This window comes from Atractosteus spatula, chromosome 19, assembly GCF_055471065.1.
Source record: "Atractosteus spatula isolate fAtrSpa1 chromosome 19, fAtrSpa1.hap1, whole genome shotgun sequence".
Taxonomy (NCBI): domain Eukaryota; kingdom Metazoa; phylum Chordata; class Actinopteri; order Semionotiformes; family Lepisosteidae; genus Atractosteus; species Atractosteus spatula.
The window spans coordinates 3,361,858-3,383,413 of record NC_142724.1 but is presented as its reverse complement, the minus strand read 5'-3'; the positions used below and the strand labels follow the sequence as shown (position 1 = coordinate 3,383,413).

At 47.8% G+C, this 21,556-nt stretch overlaps 1 protein-coding gene across 3 annotated transcripts; it reads right to left on the bottom strand.

Moving 5' to 3' along the window:
- Nucleotides 1-6,372: 6,372 nt before the first annotated feature.
- On the bottom strand, nt 6,373-21,306 carry LOC148817882 (protein FAM110A-like). 3 transcript variants are annotated; one of them, XM_088937158.1, is made up of 2 exons: nt 21,218-21,306; nt 6,373-9,414 (listed from the first exon to the last, which is right to left on the bottom strand). In XM_088937158.1, the coding sequence occupies exon 2, from the start codon at nt 9,093-9,095 to the stop codon at nt 8,019-8,021; it is 1,077 nt and encodes a 358-aa protein (XP_088793284.1). In that variant the 5' UTR covers nt 9,096-9,414; nt 21,218-21,306; the 3' UTR covers nt 6,373-8,018. The 3 variants fall into 3 exon arrangements, with proteins under 3 accessions (XP_088793284.1, XP_088793283.1, XP_088793285.1); XM_088937157.1 differs by lacking the exon at nt 21,218-21,306 and adding an exon at nt 14,713-14,884; XM_088937159.1 differs by lacking the exon at nt 21,218-21,306 and adding an exon at nt 14,620-14,689.
- Between the last annotated feature and the right edge of the window lie 250 nt (nt 21,307-21,556).

Genomic DNA, 21,556 nt, shown 5'->3' with positions numbered 1-21,556 from the left:
AGCTGGACAGGTGGAGCCAGGATGCCTGAAATAGCCAGGGGGGAGGCACAGGTGAGACACCCTCTGCAACCGGACATGAAACAGGAAAAATTAACTTGTCAGAGAAAGGCAGCTACTATGAATCACAAGAGTCCAATGGTGGCACAGCACTTAAGGGTTCTAAATTATTCAACAAAGTAAAGAAAAGCAAACATCCTTTTCCTATCATTTTGAGCCAAGCAGCAAAAGATTCGTGAAGACAAGACATCAAAATACTGCAGCAGCTGGCTTCCCCAGCTAAGACCGTTTCCCACCTGTCATTTCGACTTCGCTCTGCACAGCAGTGTGGCTTGGCGGAGGCCGTCTGTCCGCGCTTGGAGGAGACTCTGGCGGAATGTGTTACCGCAGGGTGGGGTGTAGCGTGTGCCAGGCAAAAACAAACAGGCGATGTGCCTAATACCCGATGTGCCAAGACAGACGCTTTTGACACCTCCATTCTCCACAACTTCCTTCTCTGTCAGCAGCCAGACCTGCAAGCAGAACTGCCAGACTGAGCAGCTAAACAGAATTGGGCCTTTCAGACTCACAAGACTTTCCGGTCAATGCAGAGTTCCCAGAGACTGTTGCGTGTTTTCCCAGGGGGGTCCCACATAGCCAGTAAACTCATTTGGAGGAAACAGGCAAACAAATAAGAGCATAAGAAAGGTTACAAACGAGAGGAGCCAGTCAGCCCATCTGAAAGAAGCCAGGGTTTCAGCTTCAAGGACGTGCTTGTGTACACAAGCCTCTGTGTAAAAAAAGTATGTCTGGTTCTCCATTTTACATGCACTACCAATTGAATTATGTCTCCTGATGCATAATTGAGTGCAGCTGTCCTAGATTGCCTAGCAATCAACATTTTGTTCTCCGATGTTCATCTTCAACCCCCGTAGTCAAACCCTCACCACCAACCTTGATCCTCTTGTCCTTTATGACAGCTGCTTGTACGCCCACAGGTGAGGGATTAATCTGTTATTCTGGCATCACCACTCAGATCTGAAGCACGCAGTGTCACAAAAGACCACTGGCTGGTATCAGTCAAACCATCTCCACGAAGCGAAAGTGTGTTAGTTCATTTCACCCGAACTATAGAGGCACCACTATACCCCTCACTGCATTTACAGTGGATTGGTTTTAGACCAGCATTAACTCTGCATACTGAATTTCAAGGGATTTAGTGGTTCATTACTTCTAAATAGCTCCTCTAAGACCCAAATCGTCTGCGTAACTAAGTGTTCCAGACAATGTTGGTAGAAGAGTCTTTGTTTGTTTTGGAGGGGACCCATACACACCTAGATAGCTGCAGCGCAGATCAGCGGATCCCTATCCTGACTAACAGAGATTGTTTGGACTTGTGCATCTATTTTTCGGTCAATGCTGATAGGACACAAAACGTATCCACAGCAGATTTTTTTTTTTATATAATTTGACTCGGAGACTAAAATGGAACCCATTCCAAATGCTCTCTTCCACGTCCGTTCTGAAGGTCTGGCAACAAGGCAGAAAAAAGATTGCATCTCATGACTTGCCGTCATGCGCTCATGTTCAAAATTGCACCACGCTTTTAAGGAACAAAGCTTCACAGCTCTTCCCGGTCTCTCTGCCTTGATGAACTTCGCCCCCCTTACAGGAAAGCCCTCGGCTAAATCTTTCTTCTATGCTGCTGGGAATTTCTTAGGAACACCTGAGTCAATTCACAGACACAAGAAAGGCTCCGAAGGAGAGAGGCTGTTTTTCCACTCATGATTGTCCGGCTTCCAGGAGGTTACCGACTCAAGACTCTCGTGCAGCTAGTTTCTTCCAAGGAAGAGACATGTTTTGCATATTCCCACTTCCCAGCACTTCCTAGTAACTCGAGTTTGCTGTTTTTATAATGTAGCAACCAGAAGGTCTAATTTGCTGAAGACACTTGCTTTTGCCCATAGAATTCGTCGTCTCCTGAAGGCTTGATTAGGGAAGGGGCCTGCGTTATCTTTAACATTATTTTTCCTGCACTTGCAGGGTGAGAGATGTCCTACAGTTTTGTCCTTGCACTTGCCCCTTGGAGATATCACAGGGGTATGAGTGGTGACAGTGTGTACGTTCTGGGTCACCAAGCAAGGTAACAGGGCGGTGCAGACTGGCTTCGAACCGCGTCCGTCAGGAATGCCGCTCAGGAAGGGCTGCTGTGGAAACTCGGACACACTCTGGAGAAAAGTGCCAGTGGAGGAGAGAGGAGGGGGGTCCTGCCTGCACTCGCTCAACTTAGCTACAAAAAGTGATTTCCATTTTAAATTGGCTGATGGATTTACTCTGTAAAAGCCTTAATGAAAACCCAACAAAACAGTTTGTTGTTTTCAGATGGGAATGTCTTTCCTTATTCTGTCTTGCAGTAGCAGGGCCACTGCTGGAGGGGAGCTCCTTGAATCTTAATCAGCCTCTTCTGTTCCCCACGTATTATGATGCAAACAGGAGGGCTGCTGGGGAGAAAGACCTGCACTGGACAACCGTACCCCTGGCATCTTTCTCAAAGCTCTCAGGATTTCGTTTTTTTTCTTTGTCCCCCGCGAGAATCAGCAGCTCGTTTTACCCTTAGTTTTTGCCTTTACGGGTCTTAAAATTGCAGTCCAGACGTGTTTGCAATAGAAACGAGACTTTCATTAAAGGTCTCCTGGAGGAGGGAAGCCTCATGCAAGTATAAAAAAAACAAGCATTAGAAAGGCCTTTTAGTTACCTTTTTTAGTGCCTCCATTAGCTTGTCATAACAAGAAAAGCTGTTTTCAGCCGTTCACCTCCTAAGTGAGAATTAATGGCTCTGGAGGCTGAATAACTGATGTGCATAGAATCTCTCTTGAGTATACGCTGCTACTGCTATTTGTCTAGTGACTAGGTGGAACAGACCAATAATCTCAAGAAAAGACATGACAGTCAGCTTCTGGGACTCCAGGTGGTTAGCAATCCGATCTGACACACTGTCCTTCCCCGTTATTAACGTCTTGGCTTCTCCATAAAACTAAAATACCGATCCGTCAAGACTACCCGTTAGATTAAAACATAACCGGCTAAACCAAAACTCTTCAGCAGATCGGCAGAGAATCGTTCCTGCGTGAAGAAGGGAAATGGAGGAAAGAGGAAGGCGTGGGATGGAGTGGAAGAATGTGCAAGACCTTTGCATGGCAGTGCACGTGTAAAACAAGACGAGGCAAACAAACACAGACGTGTGACGCAGCTGCTGCCCTGGACTGCCCGGCGGGCACGCTGGGTTTAGACAGTTGTGACAGCGTCCCCCTGGGATCGCACTGTTGCCAGACGGGCCCTTTTGGCTTGAAAACCAGCCAAGTGCCATACAGACCAGCAGCCCTGAGACTCACACACATGCTGGTCAGTGGGCTCTGCCCACAGCTGTCCCGTTTTTAAACTTCGGTTTGGAGGGAGAGGCTAGCAGTGTGGCAGGGAGTTCCTCTGAGGAGCTGCAGAAGTCATTTGCAGTTTTAGCCCAGTGACACAGTGAACCTGCTCCTGGTCTCTTCGTGCCAGCTGTCTGCTGGTATACAGAGCAGACGGACTGCAAGCTTGGCTTGTTTTTTCCCTGCCTGCCTGCCTGCTGTGGAGAAGCACCTGCCGCCTGCAGCGTCTCTGTTGTTTAACCAGAAGGTGAGCTGAGCCAGAGGATGTGCGTAGATGCAGGGTAAATATTGAAGCAGGGGGTCAGGCCTGCGTTTGCACAGTTGAGGAGGCAGACTCTCTGGAATGCCTTCTCATTTCCTAGCGCGCTCCATCTTTTTCCTACCACCAGCGAATTAAATTCTCCAGCTGACCTGGCTGAAATTGGATAAAAACACAGAAGGAAGAGACCGTGCTGAGGCCACTACACACCACAACTGCACCACTGCTGAGTGCACAAGTCAATGTCGGCTGCCTGTACACTCTCACAAGGGCACGGGCAATAGCGCACAAACACCCAGGCAGCTAGGTGAAGTGTTAGACTTCAGCATCTTTCTCCAGCTCTGGAATTCAAGAGAGATTGGCACTGACTGGAAACATGGATACCAAAAAGCAAATGAGAGAGCCGTTTCCCTCAAAGTAGCGGTCAGAAACCTTTCAGCTTAAAGTGCCTTTTTTGATTTAGTTGAAGGCAAGAAGTTAGGAATGCTGCCTGACCTAGACTGGGGTTTTATTTGTCTGCAAGAATTCGCAAAACCTCACTTTCTCCCATCATCAGCTAGATCATTCTGTTACCTGCTCAATACTGACCAAAAACACAAATTATAAAGCTCACCAATTATTCAGCGTTTAAGTTAGAATGACACAGAATTACCTTGAAATCCTACCGACTTTTTACCCCCCCCAGGTTGTCCGAGACATGTTTTACACTCAATCTTAAACCCACTTCCCACTATCTGATTAACGAGTCTATTTTATATAAAGTGGTAATCCTCACTCTAGATACTGGAGAGCCAGAGACTCTTAAGGAGTTAACTGAATCAATTATTAACCTCATTAACATTGATTACAACAGTGGCCAAGTGTTTAATCTCTAAGGAGTTTGGATTCCTCCCAAAAGCCTCATCTCTAGGATGAGAAGTGAAGATATCTGAAATAAAAGAATGTCTCGATTTTCCAGTGAAACCTCAATCTCAGCACTATACTGCACACACAGTGACAGGAGAAGGGAACCTTTTGCCACATTTACAAAAACCCAAATCTGGGCAGCAGCTCATGTGCATTAGGAGAAGTTCCAACTAACTGTATAGACTGAAACAAGAAAACTTTGTGTTCCTGAGCCACAGGACATTCTGTGTGATCCCATAGGATTCCCAGTTAAAGTGGGAATCTACTCTCTTCATCCATCTTTCACATGAAAGGTTTAGTCCCTGTAGCAGCGAATGCATTCAAACTTACTCTTTCAAGCGTGAAGTTTTCTACCCTGAAGCATCTGACTGAAATGCTCAAGCACGCAATAGTAGTGGCGTAATGCTCTGCAGACGTGTGCTGCCTTCTGTTTCAGTCTACGGGAGACCACTTTGGAGAGACATACTGTTTTAAATGGAAAAACGGGTTATTAACTGCAATCATTCCTCCCCATCTGGGCTTTCCTCACAAGATCAAGTGCGCCACAATGTAGCACAGACATGCAGATACGCAATCATCATTTAACACGACATGCGAAAACAGATTTTGCAAAAACAAAACAAACAGCAAATCAAAGTAAAAAGAGACAGGCGAGACGTGAATAATCAATTTCTGGGTGGCATCCAAGCTCAAGTACTCTAATGTTGTACACTAAAAGATCTTCGCTCCCCACCTATGGAAAAACACTTCAGTTTTGTCCTGTGATATAAAAGTCTAGGTCCATACACCAAACAAAAACACACCAGTCATGACGGAAAACCGAGATTTCATTTGCTGTTGGCCTCCGTTTTACATCCAATTTCTTTTCTGTAACACAAATACAAGACCTAAACCTGGATCAAGTCTTTATGTACAGCAAGAACTGTCACGTCCTCCCGCAGCCTTAATTTGCTGGAAAACAAAAATTGGGAGAACAAAGAATCGAAATGTCAGGCGCCTGTAAGGACACCGCAACTTGTTAGCCACACGAGGAGAGGTGGCCTGCGCAGTCGTGCTGCAGCAAGTGTGCTCCTCGCCGACACTCTGATGTGATCAAGCCAACTGCACATCTCCTGGGGAAACTTTTCACAAGGGAGCAACAGACTAGAGCACTACAGCTGCCTGTCCCAGGCCTGGACAGCAGCCACCCCAGGAAGTACTCAAGCAGATGCACTGAATTCCTTCCTGACAAACTGCTGGCTACCTTTCAACATGACTCCTGTAGTGGCGCACTAACATTTGCATTTGATACAATGGGAAAGGGTTGGTTTTTTTTTTAATAATTGAGTGGACTGCTGCCACAGCCCTGCATCTGCTGCTGTAAAAGCGTGCAAAAAGCAATGTTACGAACAAATGCGAGGCACTCACATCACAAAGTCTGCAGTGAATACACACTATCTTTTACGCAATGCTCCAGTGTCAATCAAGTGATGGAGCTTGGCAAATGTAGATTTGCACTCTGCACTCACACAGCATTAAAGTGAACAATTCAGCAGAGCCATTTTACAAAATTGTTTTGAATAAATAAAATCTCAAATACTTACACTCCATGACCTGACTTATAAGCTCAATATTCAACAACCTGGTGTTCGGAATTAAAAGAATTTAGAATAAAAAGGTTCATTTAGGCATGCAGCAAAAACATGTTGTATTATAGGATAATTATCATCTAAAATGTATTACTTGGAAGGGGATTTTAAGAAGGGTGGGTTTTTGCTGCGTGTATATACATTTTTAAAAGGCACTGAGAAATAGAGACTGACATTTTTCCAAGAACGTTTCTTTAATGACATGTTGAACAGTCGCAGATGTGCTGTAACATGCGGTCTTTTAGCAGATAAAAATCAACAGCAAAATTGCATACATTCTGGTTTTCGAATGAAACAGAACTGAGGATTGGAGAACAATGCCATACATGAAGCCTTCCATGGGATGAATCAGCTGAGCCTTTTTCGAAAATAATAAATTGATGCCTGCGGTCCGGAGCCAGCGAGTGAGAGGAGACAGATCAACTTGCTCAGCTACTGTGCACTTGCAGGTGAAGAGTACAAGAACAAATGAGTAATGCTGCTTACTTTAACAGTCTGCTGAATTAGTGAGACTACAGATCTAGAGAGTTATGTGCTGCACATGAAAGAAAAATAAATTCAACTTTTAAATTAACACAAGTTTTAAAAAAGCAATAATTACATATTTACATGTGATTCACAATAAATAGAAATGTGTAACTCTTTGCTTAAAAAACATTTCAAATACATTATCCTTCCCTTTTCTAAATGCCAGCCACTCTTGCACAATTCTGTCTTCCCATCTTTCATGCGTTTCTCTCTCCATTGTCTTTCTTCGATACATCTGACCCTCGCCGTCTGATTTTCCTACCCTGCCCACTGGGAAAGTGAGGCAATATCTGTTCTCCTGTCAGTTTAACTCATCCAGACTGTATCTCAATGACTCACTGCCTGACATCCCACACTTACGCTACCCACCCCCTGCGAACTTACACTGGCCACCTGTTCACCGCCAACAAAACTCACATCTACAGGCTTCGCCGTCCTTTGAGAAATGAACTCAAGATGGAAGAGAAAAGCTCAGTGTCTATGCCACCCCATGGATATCCCCATCAATAAAATGAAATAAGTTCTCAAAGTCACGAACTTGTGCCACCATCACACAAACGGTCATTTTGATCCTGGTGTTAACTGAATACTGTGCAAGGACATGTGTGAGTGCACACAAGGACTGCATACTGACTGCAACAGAAATCAGGTTCCTGATGTGAGCACGACCCGGGTTTTGTTAAAGCTGATTAAAACTATTCACATTAAACCAGTTTTTGTACTAACTGAAAGACCAAGTCTGGCCCTCGGTATACATTAGTTACAGTTCTCAATTTCTTTAACGTTGTGCTCTCTCTGGAGATTGGGAGCTCTCAATACCAGAAGAAATTTTTCTAAATTCTTTGTACTGTGCGTTTCTCTTTTTTTTTTTGCTTCGAAAAAGGTTACCACAGTTAGGCAAACAACGCAATGTACTTATCAGCCTTAACAAGAAAAAAAAGACACGCATTTCAAATGCCCTCTCAAAACACACCTGGGTCACGGTGCGGCTCAGTCCCACTGAAAGGTAAATATTTCAGACTCCGGCCTCCACAGGCCCCCACAGCCACATGTCTCTTGTAAATAGTAGCAAAGCTTTTATTTTCCCAGTCAGCGTTCAGCTTAACCCTTCCTCTGCCTGGCTCAGCCCCCTTAAGCTCTCCAGAGCGTCCCACAGGAAGGTGTCTAAACCTGGGGGACGGAGTGCTGGGAGCAAACGAAGCTTCCTTTGAGACGCACAGAAATACAATACAAAAGCAGTTCCGAGTCGTAATAAATAAGGAGAAGGTCCTTCTAGTCCCGGCTGGAGGCTGGCTACACGTTGGACACCCTCTGGGCCTCCCTGGCCTGCCGCAGGCCGTACAGCCACTTGATGACGCGCGCGTTCCTCTCGATGACGGAGACGCCGTAGGGCACGCGCTCGCTGGGCGCCTCGTCCGCGGGCCGGCTGCGCTGGGAGCGGCCGCACTCCGAGCTGGGCGTGCTGACGCTGTGCAGCTTGGACACGGACACGATGTCGGAGCTGGCCCGGGCGAAGCGCTCCACGCCGATGCTCTCGATCTCCTCGGGGTCCAGGCCGCAGTAGTTGAAGAAGCGCTCCAGGTCGGCCGTGGCGCGCGAGTAGCGGTCGCTCAGGTCCGATTTGGAGCGGTGCAGCGCGGGCTGCTTGCGGGAGCCGCGCGAGCTGGCCGAGGAGATGTGGGTGCAGGCCGGCGAGGGCGGCGGGGCGCCCCCGGGCGGCAGGGGGCTGGGCAGGCGGGCCGGCGGCTGGGGCTGGGGCTGGGGCTGGGGCTTGGGCAGCGGCGGCGGCTGGACCGCGCAGGGCCGGACGTCCACGCGGCGCACCGTCACCGTGTTCGGGCCCCGCCCGGAGAGGCTGCAGCAGCTGCCCGCCCGCTCGGCCCCCTCCTCGATGGGCGGCCTGGCGTTCTGATCCCCCGGCAGGGCCCTGGGTGGGGGGGCGCCGCCGCTCTCCGCGGGCGGCCTGGAGGACGACAGGGGGCCGTCGCAGACGTTGATCAGGTTGTTGAGGATCTCGAGGTTCAGGGCCCCCCTCCGGTTACACGCCTCCGCCCTGCGCAGGGCCAGGGGGGTCCTCCGCGTCGGGGTGTTCATGGCGCGCAGCACCCCCGGAGACATCAGCGGCTTCTTGATCAGGGGCGGCTTGACGGGCTCCTGCCGGGTGCTGGCGACCTGCTGGCTCTTGACGTACTTGGCCTTGTCGGCCTCCAGCCGCTCCACCGCGCTGGGCTTCTTGGAGCTGGGCTCCAGCTGCCGGCGGAAGTACTCGGGCCCCTTGTTGAGGATGCGGAAGGGCATGGCTGAGGTGAAAGGAATCCCCGATGACACTTGTCTGACCATCCCGCCTGCCTGCAGAGTTTCAACGGGCATGCTGGGGTGGGGAAACAGAAAAACACCAAGCGCTTCTTTTCTGTCTTCTTGCTTCTTTCCAGATACTTTTCGAGTCTTTTATGCAGCTTCTTCCTCACTGAAAGACGCCCACTGGACTGGGTCAGGGGTCACATTCCAGATCAGCCTGCCTCAATGGCTCAAGCACCAGAGGTTAACGGAGGCTCCTTCTCCAGACACCGGGCTCCAGCGTGAAAGAGAACAATTCCCAGGCCGGAGGCCGACTTGCAGAACGCAGTGGCCCGCTCTTAACAGCCGCAGGCACCGATCTCTAGCTTGTCAGTCCCGAAGGCGAAAGCTCCTGAAAGATAACAATGGAATAAGGCAAGGAGTTAAGGATCAGCACTTGGTGTTCGCAGCAGCACATCAACAAAGCACTAAGCCTTAAGAGGGGGCGAGCTCTGTTTAATATCTGAAGCAGGCCCCTCCCCTCTCCTCCCAGCCCTTCCAGATGCTCGGGGACAGCAGCCAATCACGGAGGAGCAAGGGGCTCTGAAAAGACAGCTGGGGGTTGGGGCAGCCCATCCATTGGCTGAAGTGAGAATTCCCCGCCCCGCCCCCTTCTAACAACAAACACGCCCACCACATTTTCATTCAAATGAAATTCTTTGAAGGGATAAAGAGAAAAGGGGGAAAAAAAAAGAAAGAGCTGCTGTTGTCCCCTTTCGCCTGCAGAGTTTTGTCAAACCTAACACAGAACAAAGATGGAACCTGGGCACTAAATCATTTTTAACCACTGGTTACAATGACACCAAATCAACTGTACAGAGTTATTGCCAAATTAGGCTGATATTTTCAACTGATGGCAAATGATAACAAATGTTCCTGCACAGAGGGTCTGAAAGAGCTGCAGACCAACGATTAATATTAACTTTTACCCCAAACAGAACCTTGACTTTTGAGGATAAACTATCAAACCGATTCAGCTGTGACCTTGCAGTCTTTTTCCTCCAGCTACACCAAGAGAAAATGCTTGCTGCACTAATGAAGCACTGATTACACCAGGCAAGCAAATCTTCTTTATTTATGCATTTTAATTGATCTTTTATTCATCCCTTTTTAAATAAGAAATAGACTCCCTCTGTGCTAGATTTACAGTCCTATTTATAAAGTCCTTTTAGAAACACTGTACTGTAAGTGCTGGCAGATGTACGATTATATACCTCAGCTGCACACAACCACCACATAAGACCTATTAAATAATGAAAGCAGTTTTCCACACACACACAAAGGCAAATTTAAACTTTCATAGGACGAAACGCTAAGGATAGGCACTGCAACAGATTTAGCCAAGGCTCAACTTTGTTGTTTTGTTTCACTAAAACCTCGGGAAGCCTTTTGTTTTAAACACAGCACATGCACTGAGCTTTCGATGTTCAAAGAGAGCCAAAATCAGGCTATGGAGAAAATGCATCCTCTTCTTTCAGCTTCTCGGATCCCATCCTCAAACAAACCCCTCGTGAACAAGCCGGGAGTATAAACACAGCTTGTGCTGGATGCAGATTCAAAAGTCTCCTTTTATTCTCAGTCAAGAGACCGGGGGCTCCTACTGTACTCTCACTGCACACTTGAACAGACCCAGTCCAGTTTGCTGCACGTTGTTTGGCGTTTCTATTAAAGAGCCACAAAAGGTCCCCTCTTGCTCCTTTTGTGAGGCAGGAGACAGCTGTTTGAAATAAACCGGGTTATTGTCACCTCTGCACCTCTTTTAAAAGAGCACAGCTGCTTCACAGCCTGTCCTGCCCCCTCAGTGGCTTGAGCCCGGCTCCGGGATAGCTCGTGAGCATTTTTTAATCTCACGCCGCCCCCCCCCCAAAAAAGCCCATTCTGGCGTAGTGCAGGAACACACAGAAAACCATACAGCCACAGACCTCGGAGTTTTTAAAACGCTGGCTCCAAGGGTCTCACTGCAAAATCTCACTCATATTTTTTTTCTTCCAATCAATGGTAAACAGTTTTCCAATAAACCAAAACCTGTATTTCATTACCAAATAAACGGATATATGCCCAATCCTGCAGGACAGAGAAAAACATTTCACCATTGTGCATGGCCCCCCTTTGGCACTCTATTTTTTTTTTACTAAAAAAAAGAGACAAGTCTACCTTTGGCCACAGAGCAAACAGTTAGGCCTAAAGGTTTGAAGACCTCTAATTCCATTATAAGCACTGTACATTGTCTTTGAATCCCATCCTTGGCTAAACCTTCAGCAGCACAGAGAAACACAATGGCTGGAATCTGACACTCTGGAGACGTGCTGCGAATCACAAGAGCCCAGGTGTACCAGATCAGCTGTAAATCAAGAGCCACTTACCCTCTCGTCAAGCACTGTTACACTGCACCACGTTTGCACAAGAAAGAACAAGATCAAGATGAGAATTTCACAAGAAAATGCGAGAATGCAATGGCTCTGGTCTTTTCACAGGTTTGGTTAACGCAGGACTGCCATTGTCCTGTCCGGTGTTTCAGAATGTCCCCCGATGAATGGAGAGCACAGAGGATGGCATACATGTTTGGACAGCCTTTTAAAAAGAAGGGTTGTGGGAATTCTATCACAACTGTTTTTCTTTTGTTGTAGTGTCTTGTAGTAGAAAGACACCTTTAAAAAAAATAAAGGTAAATGCAAACCTTTTGTTTTATAGTGAAGACTAACCACTGCAAACAAGACACTGTCCCTTTAAACAAAAGGCATAACAGCTCTTACCACATTAAGCACCTATATAAAATAAAACGTATAATTAAAGGTGATTGCAATGTCTGAAAGTGCTCATTACAGTCACTGAGTCAATTATTTCCTTGAAATTGAGTAAACAGCTTCCGCCGAGATCTATGAGAAAGCACCAGGGGCAATGTGGACATCTAAACCTGCGAGCATATCTGGCTTTCATCACAGGCCACCTTCAACTTTGAAAACCGAGAGAAAAATAATTAGGACTCGCTAGAGACGCGACCGGGAAGTGTAAATGTATGAATCATAAAGGATTTCTTCAATCAAACTGTCGCACCACAGAGCACCAGCCAATTCTCAGCAGATCGTGTTGCTTCGGTGTTAAGTGTCACGGCTCTGTCTCTCTGTCCTGCCGCTCCAACTAGGCAGCAATGCCCTTCTCTCCAGATCCAGACATGCCAATCTATGCCTGTGGGGGAATTTGCAATGTGACTCTATAGGCAAAGCAGTGCAATCCCAGTCTCAAAGGCGGCTTGATACAGGGATGGGTTTAACGGTGCTGTGGGTCTGTGCAGAGCGTATTCATGGACCATATTGGAGACGCACACACTAAGGGTAATTCTCATTCACAGGCTGAACTGCAGTTCCAGAGATACCCAGAAGAGAGCAATGTACACCCCACCACCAAGTCAGTCCAAAACCATGCCTGAGATCTGATCAGAGAGTTAATTCAGACAAAAACAGCCTGCTGCCTGATCTTGGCACTCCCCGGTCATCCTGAAGCGAAGGGGTTCTGCACTTGGCACCAACCGCCTGCCCCTGGGACAGAAGTTCTCTATCACACATAGTTTAGTTACAAACGCCACCACCGCGCACAATTCAAAGACTGCTGTAGATGATTAAAAAAAATCACACAGGAGGCAGGAGGCACAATCTCAGTGCAACAGTGTGGACTAGGCAAGCATGAGGAAAGGTCAAATATACCGATTTTCTGCATTTGTTTTCTTCCATACTCTGGAGTCACACACAAAACATACAGTCTTCAGAGGAAGTTTCTCACGGTTATTTCAGTGCCACACCACTGCATAGTAAACATTTCTTACATATCTGTCACACGCAGGAGATTACAAGTGCATGCCGGTGCTGTGGACCCAGGAACCCTGCAGTTCTCTTGAGCAATACATTAAAGTCTGAGAACAGATTTTAGAGAAAAGATCACACTTGAGTAAAGTGTGGCCTTTCAGCTTTACTAAACGACCAGGGTAGCCCAGGTAAACAGCCACCAGTTCCTTTAAATCATTCCACCGAAGTGTTCCCATTACTTCAAGAGGAATTCTAAAGTTGACAGGCCCAAGAGACTTGGCTGAACACTCCAAACAAAATCTGGTTCATGGGCTGAAACTATTATTTTGTTCCCTCTTTTAACAAGCGTACCCAAACAAAGACACAGCACTGCATCTTACTAAACTAAACAGTTTTAATATCCGCTCACGTAGGCTCCTCTGAAGCTAGCCGGTGGAAAGTGGGATTTGAGAGAATGATGATACCCAACTCTAGCCAATCTTTATTGCTCGCCAAACATGGGACTTCAGACATTCCTTCCCAGCCTGCTCTGCTCAAGCGCCCCCACACACACACACACACACAACCGCTCCTTGGCTCACTGTGTGGGTCGTCTCACTGCTCTGTCCACTCAGCCAGGCTGCTGTCTCACGCCAAGTGCGGAGACAAAACACAAGCTTACGTTCTTCAGGTCCTGCTCACGTTACCTATTGAGGTACCGTCAGCATCAACTGAACAAGTTCTTCTCTCTGTGGTTTTCACGATAAAGGCTGCAGCAGTCAAATTCTCTGCCAGCTTTCTCTCTTATCCAGGGACTGCTCTGCCCTGTATGCTTCAGATCATGCACGCCTTGCTTTTCGAAAAACAGAAACCCTTTCCTCCCATTGTGGTGAATGTCAGAACCTGGAACTACCAGCAGTGTTGCCAGAGGCCTTCTGCAATTCCTCAACATCAAGAGCATTCTGTAAGCTATTCCCCAGACTTGGCAAGAAGGGTGCTTCACAGGCTCAGCTCGGCAACAATGACCAGGTGGATTCCCAGGGAGAGCCTCTGGCTCGAGGTTTATAACAGGAGAGAGGGGTTAACCCAGCAGGTAACATCACGTCTCCAAGTGCACTGTGCAGACCTTCAGAGTCCAAAGTGTCTTAAATCCTAACCAGTATTCAGTTTAACATTAACAGAGCGAAGAAATGCAGCAGGATTTATTGGGTAGGTGGTGACAATGTACACAAACAGCTACTACCAATGGATTTTACTTTCACATTCACAGTTTGAATTATTCGCAGAAGTAATTCGTAACCGAATACACACAGACTCATAGTGAAACTAGCGCTTCATGTTTTAGTTTTTAATACCTGAATGAAAAGGGGAGAGGAAAGCAATCAGAAGAGTCTTTCAAGTAAGCATTCGACCATGTTCACCATATGCTGTAATGATAACCACATGTCCATTATTTATAGACGGGGAAAACTTCCTTAAGCTGGAAACAAGCAGAACAAGCAGGTAGCTCAAGCACCAACCACATACTTGTGCGCAAGTACTCCTGTCTGTCGGACATGTTTTTATAGCCAAACATTAATCTGCAACTCTAGAAAAGAGCTGTGTTATCTGTTTGCCTGCCCCGCTGTACCTTAACCGCGCTACAGGCAAAGGAGATCAGCGCCGAGCCTTCAACGTTCATGTCCCCGCAAGCTCTCCACAGCTTACTAAAAACGTCCCCGAGTCTTGTAACCTAAATACCATGCTATATTTAAATCAGAAAGAAAAGGATGAGGTACCCTCATGAACGCCGGACGGCACAAACTTCCCCGCTGCCACCGTGCCTCAGGACGCTGCTCAGTGCGTTTGGAGACTGCGCTCACTCTACTTACTGTTTTCAGGAGCTCGGGTTACAGGAGAGGAAGAGACACCGGCTGCAGGCCACTGTGCCTCGCGATCCAGCCTGTAGCTCCCGCAGAGGCAGCAGGTGAGTGAAGTGAATGAACAACACCAGGGTCCCGAGCTTAACAAGTCCCTCCGCCCCCAGCGCCGAGTACAGGAAGAACCACTCAGTCAGGAAGTTCTCTCCCCGTCACATGCCTGCGCTCTACCTGTGAACGAGCTGTGGGCTGGCTGGCTGGCTCAGGCTGCCTGCCCTGCGGCTCTTTCCCAGACACGCTCGGCTTTCCTTTCCCTTCCTCCTCGCCTCGCTCCGGCCCGGGAGAGGAGACGAGCACAAGCACAAGCTCGAACGGCTTATCTCCGCAAGACGAGCGTGAAACGCACGTGAACAGCCCTGTCTGCGTGTGGGAGCTGGGGCAGGCTCGGCGTCAGCTCAGCTCGAGGGAGGGACTGACTGTCTCACTGGGCTGCAGCCAGACCTTCTAGATGAGAGTCTGCTCGCTGGAACTGAAATGCATCGCAGTTTTCCCCCCATTGCAGTGCTCAGGTCTTGAGCACTGAAGCCTTACTAAGTATGATGGTCACAGTATATGCTAGTGCAGTGAACAGTGCAGTTTGCACTTCTGCACAGTTAAAGAATGAATTCCCTGCACTCTCCACATTCCACCTGATTCCGAGGGATGTTTAAGAAAATACGAGTCACAGAGCAGAACCCAACACAGGGCCCTGGCTTGAAGTGGTAGATGTTTTCTTTGCCGCACACAATGTTTGCTCTGCAGTGGACAGGGCTCAACTGCTTGCAGTCTGAGACAGGCACACCTGTGCGTAGAGGCGGTGAGGATGTCCGTGAAACCAATGCAACTATGTGCGAACCCCCTTTTACATACAGAAAATGGCATTCGGGTATGGACTCTGTATGAAACCACCTAGGCAAGATCCTGCCTCCAACATGTGGCTACAGGGGGAAGCACCAGGCACTGATGGAAACTGTAATTACACGGAGCTGCTGTCACTGCACATGGCCCAGCAATGAGTCACTAATGGTATGTTTCCTCTCGAGGGAGAGAGAGGGGATACTGGAACACAGCAAACAAGAAGGGATTCCCTCGGTCTGGTCCGATGCAAGACAAGTCCGCGCAAATCTGAAGACATCACCTAATACCACATTGACATCGTGAGCGTCGGGGTGAGCAGAAGTTGTTTCCCTGGGTTCAGAGGACGTGCTTTAACACGGAGGGATATAGAGGAAGGCTTTCACAGCAGACAGTGCGGCATACCAAGAAGAGCTCGACCCCAGAGGTCTCAACCCTACCAAAGCAAGGCAGAACCGCGGCTTGTCGACAACACGCGGGTTCGAGGATGTTGCACTCACAAGAAAATAAAACAGGATCACCTACAACGAAACTAACAAAGAGATGAAGCAACAGGGAGCTACTTTAAACTGTTTATATCGACCGTTTTCCTTCAGTATCTCCATTTCTACTCGTTTGCCAGGCAAATATTGGGGAACACTCATCATTGAAGGAAGAAAAAAAAAGAAGAGGTTTTTAATCTCTAGCAGGTATTTGCTTAAACGTCACGGATTTGTTTAGGCGCAGCTGATCGACGTGGGACCTCAAAGGGTGACGGTTTGAATTCAAATACGCCAAACACCTGCAAAACCATAGAAACCAAAGGACCTCCATGGTCCCTATTATCCGAACAGGAAACTCCAGAGCTACAGAGAATGCCAAGTGGCAGCTGGCACTGCCCGATGAATATTAAAAGCCGCATAATCAGTGCAGCCTTTGGGGAGGGCTGGACAGCACACGGACAGGGCTGTGAAAGGCATCCCCAGGGCTGTATCTGTGAGCCACCGTGCATATGACTAAGTCTTCCATTTATCATGTAAAAGACACTCGTTACACGTGTCATCTTGCCACTACATCCTGCAGCACCTTTCTCCTGTGCAAGAGAACAAGAAAGAAGAAACGCACCCATTTATGTTAATAATGATAATATCTGGACTGCAAATAAATCCAAAACGATCCCTAATTCTTATAGCCATGGTGCTTGATGCTGACGACTTGGCTTCTTTACAAATGGACAAGACCACGCAATCAGCACCACGGGCATTTCTTTACTCGAAGAGTGGTGGGAGTAGGGAACGAGTTCTTGGCCATGCTGCTGAAGCTGATAACCCGGTTTCTTTCAAGTTTTTATTTACACCAGATAAAGCAATGAAATGTTAAAAAAAAAACTTTTTTCACATGGACTTAGAAATTGCATTCTCAAAAAAAAACTTCCACTTGTAGTTCATTACAAAATGCACTTTTAGACAGTTTATAGTCTGCCTTGAAAACAGGTTAAATGGGGGTGGATGATCAGAGATAAAGCTTTTCCCTCTAGACAGGCGTGAGCCATCCTGCAGGCATTCCACACAACCAGCCAGGCTTCATAGTTTATGCTGCTGAGTATTCAGAGAGGGAAAGTCCCGCTTCATTATATCAATACAACTGAATGTCCTGGGAAACAGCTTCAGAATACTTTCAGAAAATTAACCTAATAAAATGCTTACTAGATGGTAGTATGCAGAATGCCCCACCTGGTAAGTGACAATCCTCAATGCTGACAAATGCACATTCTCCTGGATAGTGGTTCGTTATTTTTGTGATAAATGTTACCTACTGTTGTACCAGATGCCAGGTTAAAAAAAAATGCATGAAAAAAAAAGCAAAGTGCACTGCAGTAAAAATCATTTTACTGGTGAATTATAATTTATCAAACACACAGGGACATCAAGCCTGTGAAAATTAAGAACCAAATTTATTAACTGTGTCTGCATTTAAAATTAAACATTTGGTTAGTTTTAGAGTACATTTTAGTATAAATCCTTCATTAAATAGCATAGTAAAACAGTCCAAATCCACAAAAACAACTTTATTGCCATTTACTTTCATCTTCCTAAAATGTACTGTATGACTTAGGAACTGCATCTTGGGAAGCAATCAAAACCACAGCAATCCAGCAGTGTTATTACAGCAAATGAAAATAAAAGCCCACAGACAGGAGCCTGCACATACTGTACATCGACATTATTAATCAATCACCTTCGGTTCAATTACCAGAGTGTCGCCTCTCCCTGCAGCTCCCCCACTTGTTTACAGTTCAAAGTCTCACCCGCTGCCCTGCTGAGAACCGAAAGCCAAGCAAAATGATAAGACGGTCCAAAGCTTCATCTCAAACAAGCCCAAGAAGAATGTTAATGAGGTGTAGGAGGCCCTCGACGAGCAATCTCAATACAGGACCAATGTCTCTGCGGTTACTGCACCTGGGCGATGCCGACAGAACCGATGAAGAGAGCTCACCGGCTCGCCTCCCACACCTCTTCCTGCACAAGTTCACGCGCAGCGCCGAAAACCACTGGCCCGCACGACCCCGACACAACAGAGCAGCGAGCTGTACAACGAACCAGCTGTACGAGCCCCTTGGGATCAGTGAGCTGGTCGACCAGACGGGCTACGCGGGCCGAAGGGTTACCAACGAGGAGACCGTTCTTATGTTCTTAGTTAAGAACAGGGCCCATGAGGGAGCTGGGGCTCACGGAGAGACGCTACAGGACCAGGGCGCAGAGCACAGCCGCCCGTTCCCACCTGCAGCAGGTGTTCAAGGACACAGCGCCCTCAGCCCGTCGAGGGGGGCCGATTGTTCTCGACGCGTTCGTCTGTAATTAGGCAAGCCAGCAAGGGTCCGGCTCAGTGGGAGCCCTGTAATTTATCTGAACAGAGCAGGTAGCTCTACAGCGAACACGAGAAGAGATTTACACAAAGTGCTGCTTAAAGACAGCTCGAGATCTTGCCTCCGAGCTTTATAAACGTATGTGCTGTACAAACCAACGTCATTCAAGCCTAGAGTGACTCAGCCTTTGACCAAAAAAAAAGTATCTGGATAACTTTCCAAACTTTTTCTTCAAAGGGATCAGATTTCCCCAGTGAGGCTTATTGTTTGAAAAGATAAAGCAAGATTTTTACTTTGCCTCCAGCTTTTTTTCCAGTGACAGAGTGAACATTGTAAATTTTGTTTGTTTCCACCCCCCCCAAATCCAACTGGACTGAGTCACAGAGCAGGACTGCTGGCTAAACGTGATGTCAGCACCCGAGTTCACAAGAGTCTGGGTCATGAACGTGTATCTGCAGAAACGGAGATCAATTAGGTCTCCACCCTGCATTTGTTTGGGCCTGCTCTGTGAACCAGGCCCCTAACGTGATGACTAAGTGATACACAATGAGGAGATCAGGCCATCTCCGCACTGGCAATGGTGAATACAGAAAATGAAAGGAATTCATACTCGAGTATTGCAAACCCACTGCTACTGACATCCCAAAAATGCCATAAACGGACAGCTTTTCAAGCTCTCGCTTCCTTCATTAGGTGGCTTAATTAAAGCACTGGTGTCATTCCATTCTTATACAAATCAAAGATAAATAAATCAGTGCAAGAGACACTTTGCACCTGCAATAGGATGAAATGGGTTTGCGCTTCGCGACTCTGATCACGCAAGCTGAACCACTTTTTAGGGACATAAGAGAAAACAGTTTCACTAATGAAAATGAATAATGTTTGAACAGAACCTCAGCTGAACCAAGAGGCCTCAAACTAGCGATCACAGCTGTGTAGCCGGATGGTATGTTTTGCAGGTCAATAACAAAGAAGGCAAAGATCACAACTGAGAGGAGGCCATTTGGCCGATCTTGCATGCGTCCTGAAGCAGAGAAAGGAAAAAAAAGCAGGACCACTTCCACAAGAAGTGCTGCGGTCTTTAGCAAACCGTTATTGAACCCCACAGCAGCAGCTGCATGTCCGTGGGAAGTCCGTCTGGAAGCAGCCAGCGTGCCCTGAGACCTGCCAGCTCCAGAGGCGCAGGGGGTAGGCAGTGTGGGCCAGGCCACACCAATCCTTTCTTCTCCCGAAGGCCTCTTCCCTCTCCCTCCCCTGCACAGCAGCTCTGCTCTCTGCCCTCCCTGCTGCTGTATTCCGGGACCCGACTCTCCAGCCAGGACCATAAGACAGGAGGGGCCTGCATCCTCCCTACCAACGGTATTATGGGAACCAAAATGAGAAGCAACATAAATTTAAATGCATCCAAGCTCCGTATGGAAAATTAGTTATTCCTGATGCTTCTCGTCCGTCTCCTTTTCGGTATCGTAAATTGCAATTAAACGTCAGTACGAGATATATTCGTTGAGGCAAAGGGACTACATCCAAAAGCTGCAAATGTTAATTGGCTGTTACATCTAAGGGTTCAGTCTCTCAGGAGTATATTCATAAGACATTAGCTGCGTACAAAGCTATCATTCTGTCCAAAACTCTCTCAAAACTTCTCCCTTCTCAAGAGAGGTTTTGAACATTCTTGATGTGGCACATGGCTGCACATTTAAAGAGGGCTGGTGGCCGTCACTCCCAAAACAAGTCCATCTAATATCGGAAGAAAAGCTCAGAAAACCTGCACACTGATATACTGTATCCTCTGGGGCCAGAGATCAAAAGAATCCCAGACTGACAGACAGAGGACAAAATTAGCAGTAACTCGATACTTGGCTGGAACCAGGTTTGGAGGAGAGGGGGGGGGTTTGGGGTTCAAATCACAGGACAGGGCTGCTCCTGCTGCCTGCGAGATCCATTCACTTCTTCTGCCCATCAGAACTGGCAGGAAGCCCTGCGCGTAAATTAAAAGCAAGGGGCAAGGGCTAATACCGTTTCACGGAAAACAAACATAGCGATTCTTCGTTCTGTTCGGCCTCAAGGGCAAGGGCGAGTTCATTTCTTCCCCCACCCTCTTTTTGGTGCAAACTGAAATTTTGGCATTCTTTAACGTGACGATTTAAAGTCACACTTTAATAAAAACAAGTAAAAGCTGCGAAAAAGGTTCCAAAGAGAACCTGAAGCAAGACCGAGTGTAGGTTTAAGCGCTGGAAAGGAGGCAGCTGGGTGGAATTAACCATGATCACAAAAGGCAGAGATACACTCAAAAGCGCCGGGTTGGACGGAGCACTACTTCTGGCCCAGGGGCCCGAGTTTTCACAGTCCCTCTTTGACTAATAACCCCATCAGTGCTCCTGTCATCAGATCGCTTTCCACTCCCTTTCACGCAGGGGCGCAATCCTCCTCTTTCCGGCGCCGCAGCCCCGGGTCGGAGCTGGGCAACGCCAGGACAGACCCCCCTGCAGCGCCAGGCGTGCCCCACGCCCTGCCCGCGACGGGAGAGGCGAGCCACTTCCCTCCCCGACAGCACCGTGTCCGAAAAAACAGCTCAGGAGGAAGTGAGGTGTGGAGACCGCGGGGATCTGTACGCCCGCTGCCTGCGCCAGTGCCCCATCCCCGGGCACCGTCCGGGCGACAAGCTGTGTGACAGTCGTGTTATTTACAGTCTACATGAAAAACTAAGCAACAAGCTACTCCTTAAGCCTCACCGACAAGCAAGCGGCCTTATACAGGAGCGTTAAAAGAAATCGTCACCTTCCAGCTCCCAACGAGACGACCGTCAACTCGTCTTCTCCCCCCCGCGCGCTGCCTCCCCGTCGAAGCTCACTTGAGAAATGAAACGCGACACTTCTTGGCCCCTTGCTTTTTTTTATGCTCCTCTCCATGACATCATCTCGCCCAGGTTCCAGTGCGCTCCGAGCTGCACAACAAGCCTGGACAGGTACGGGCTTCACTCGAGACGGGGAAAAGGGAGACCGACGCCGACCTGCAACTGTGCGTTTTTACCTCTAGGACTGAAAAGGCTTTCATTCGCACTGCAAGGAGAAGGTCTAAAGAGAACCTATCAGTTTACAGCAGCTCTTATACAAGAAA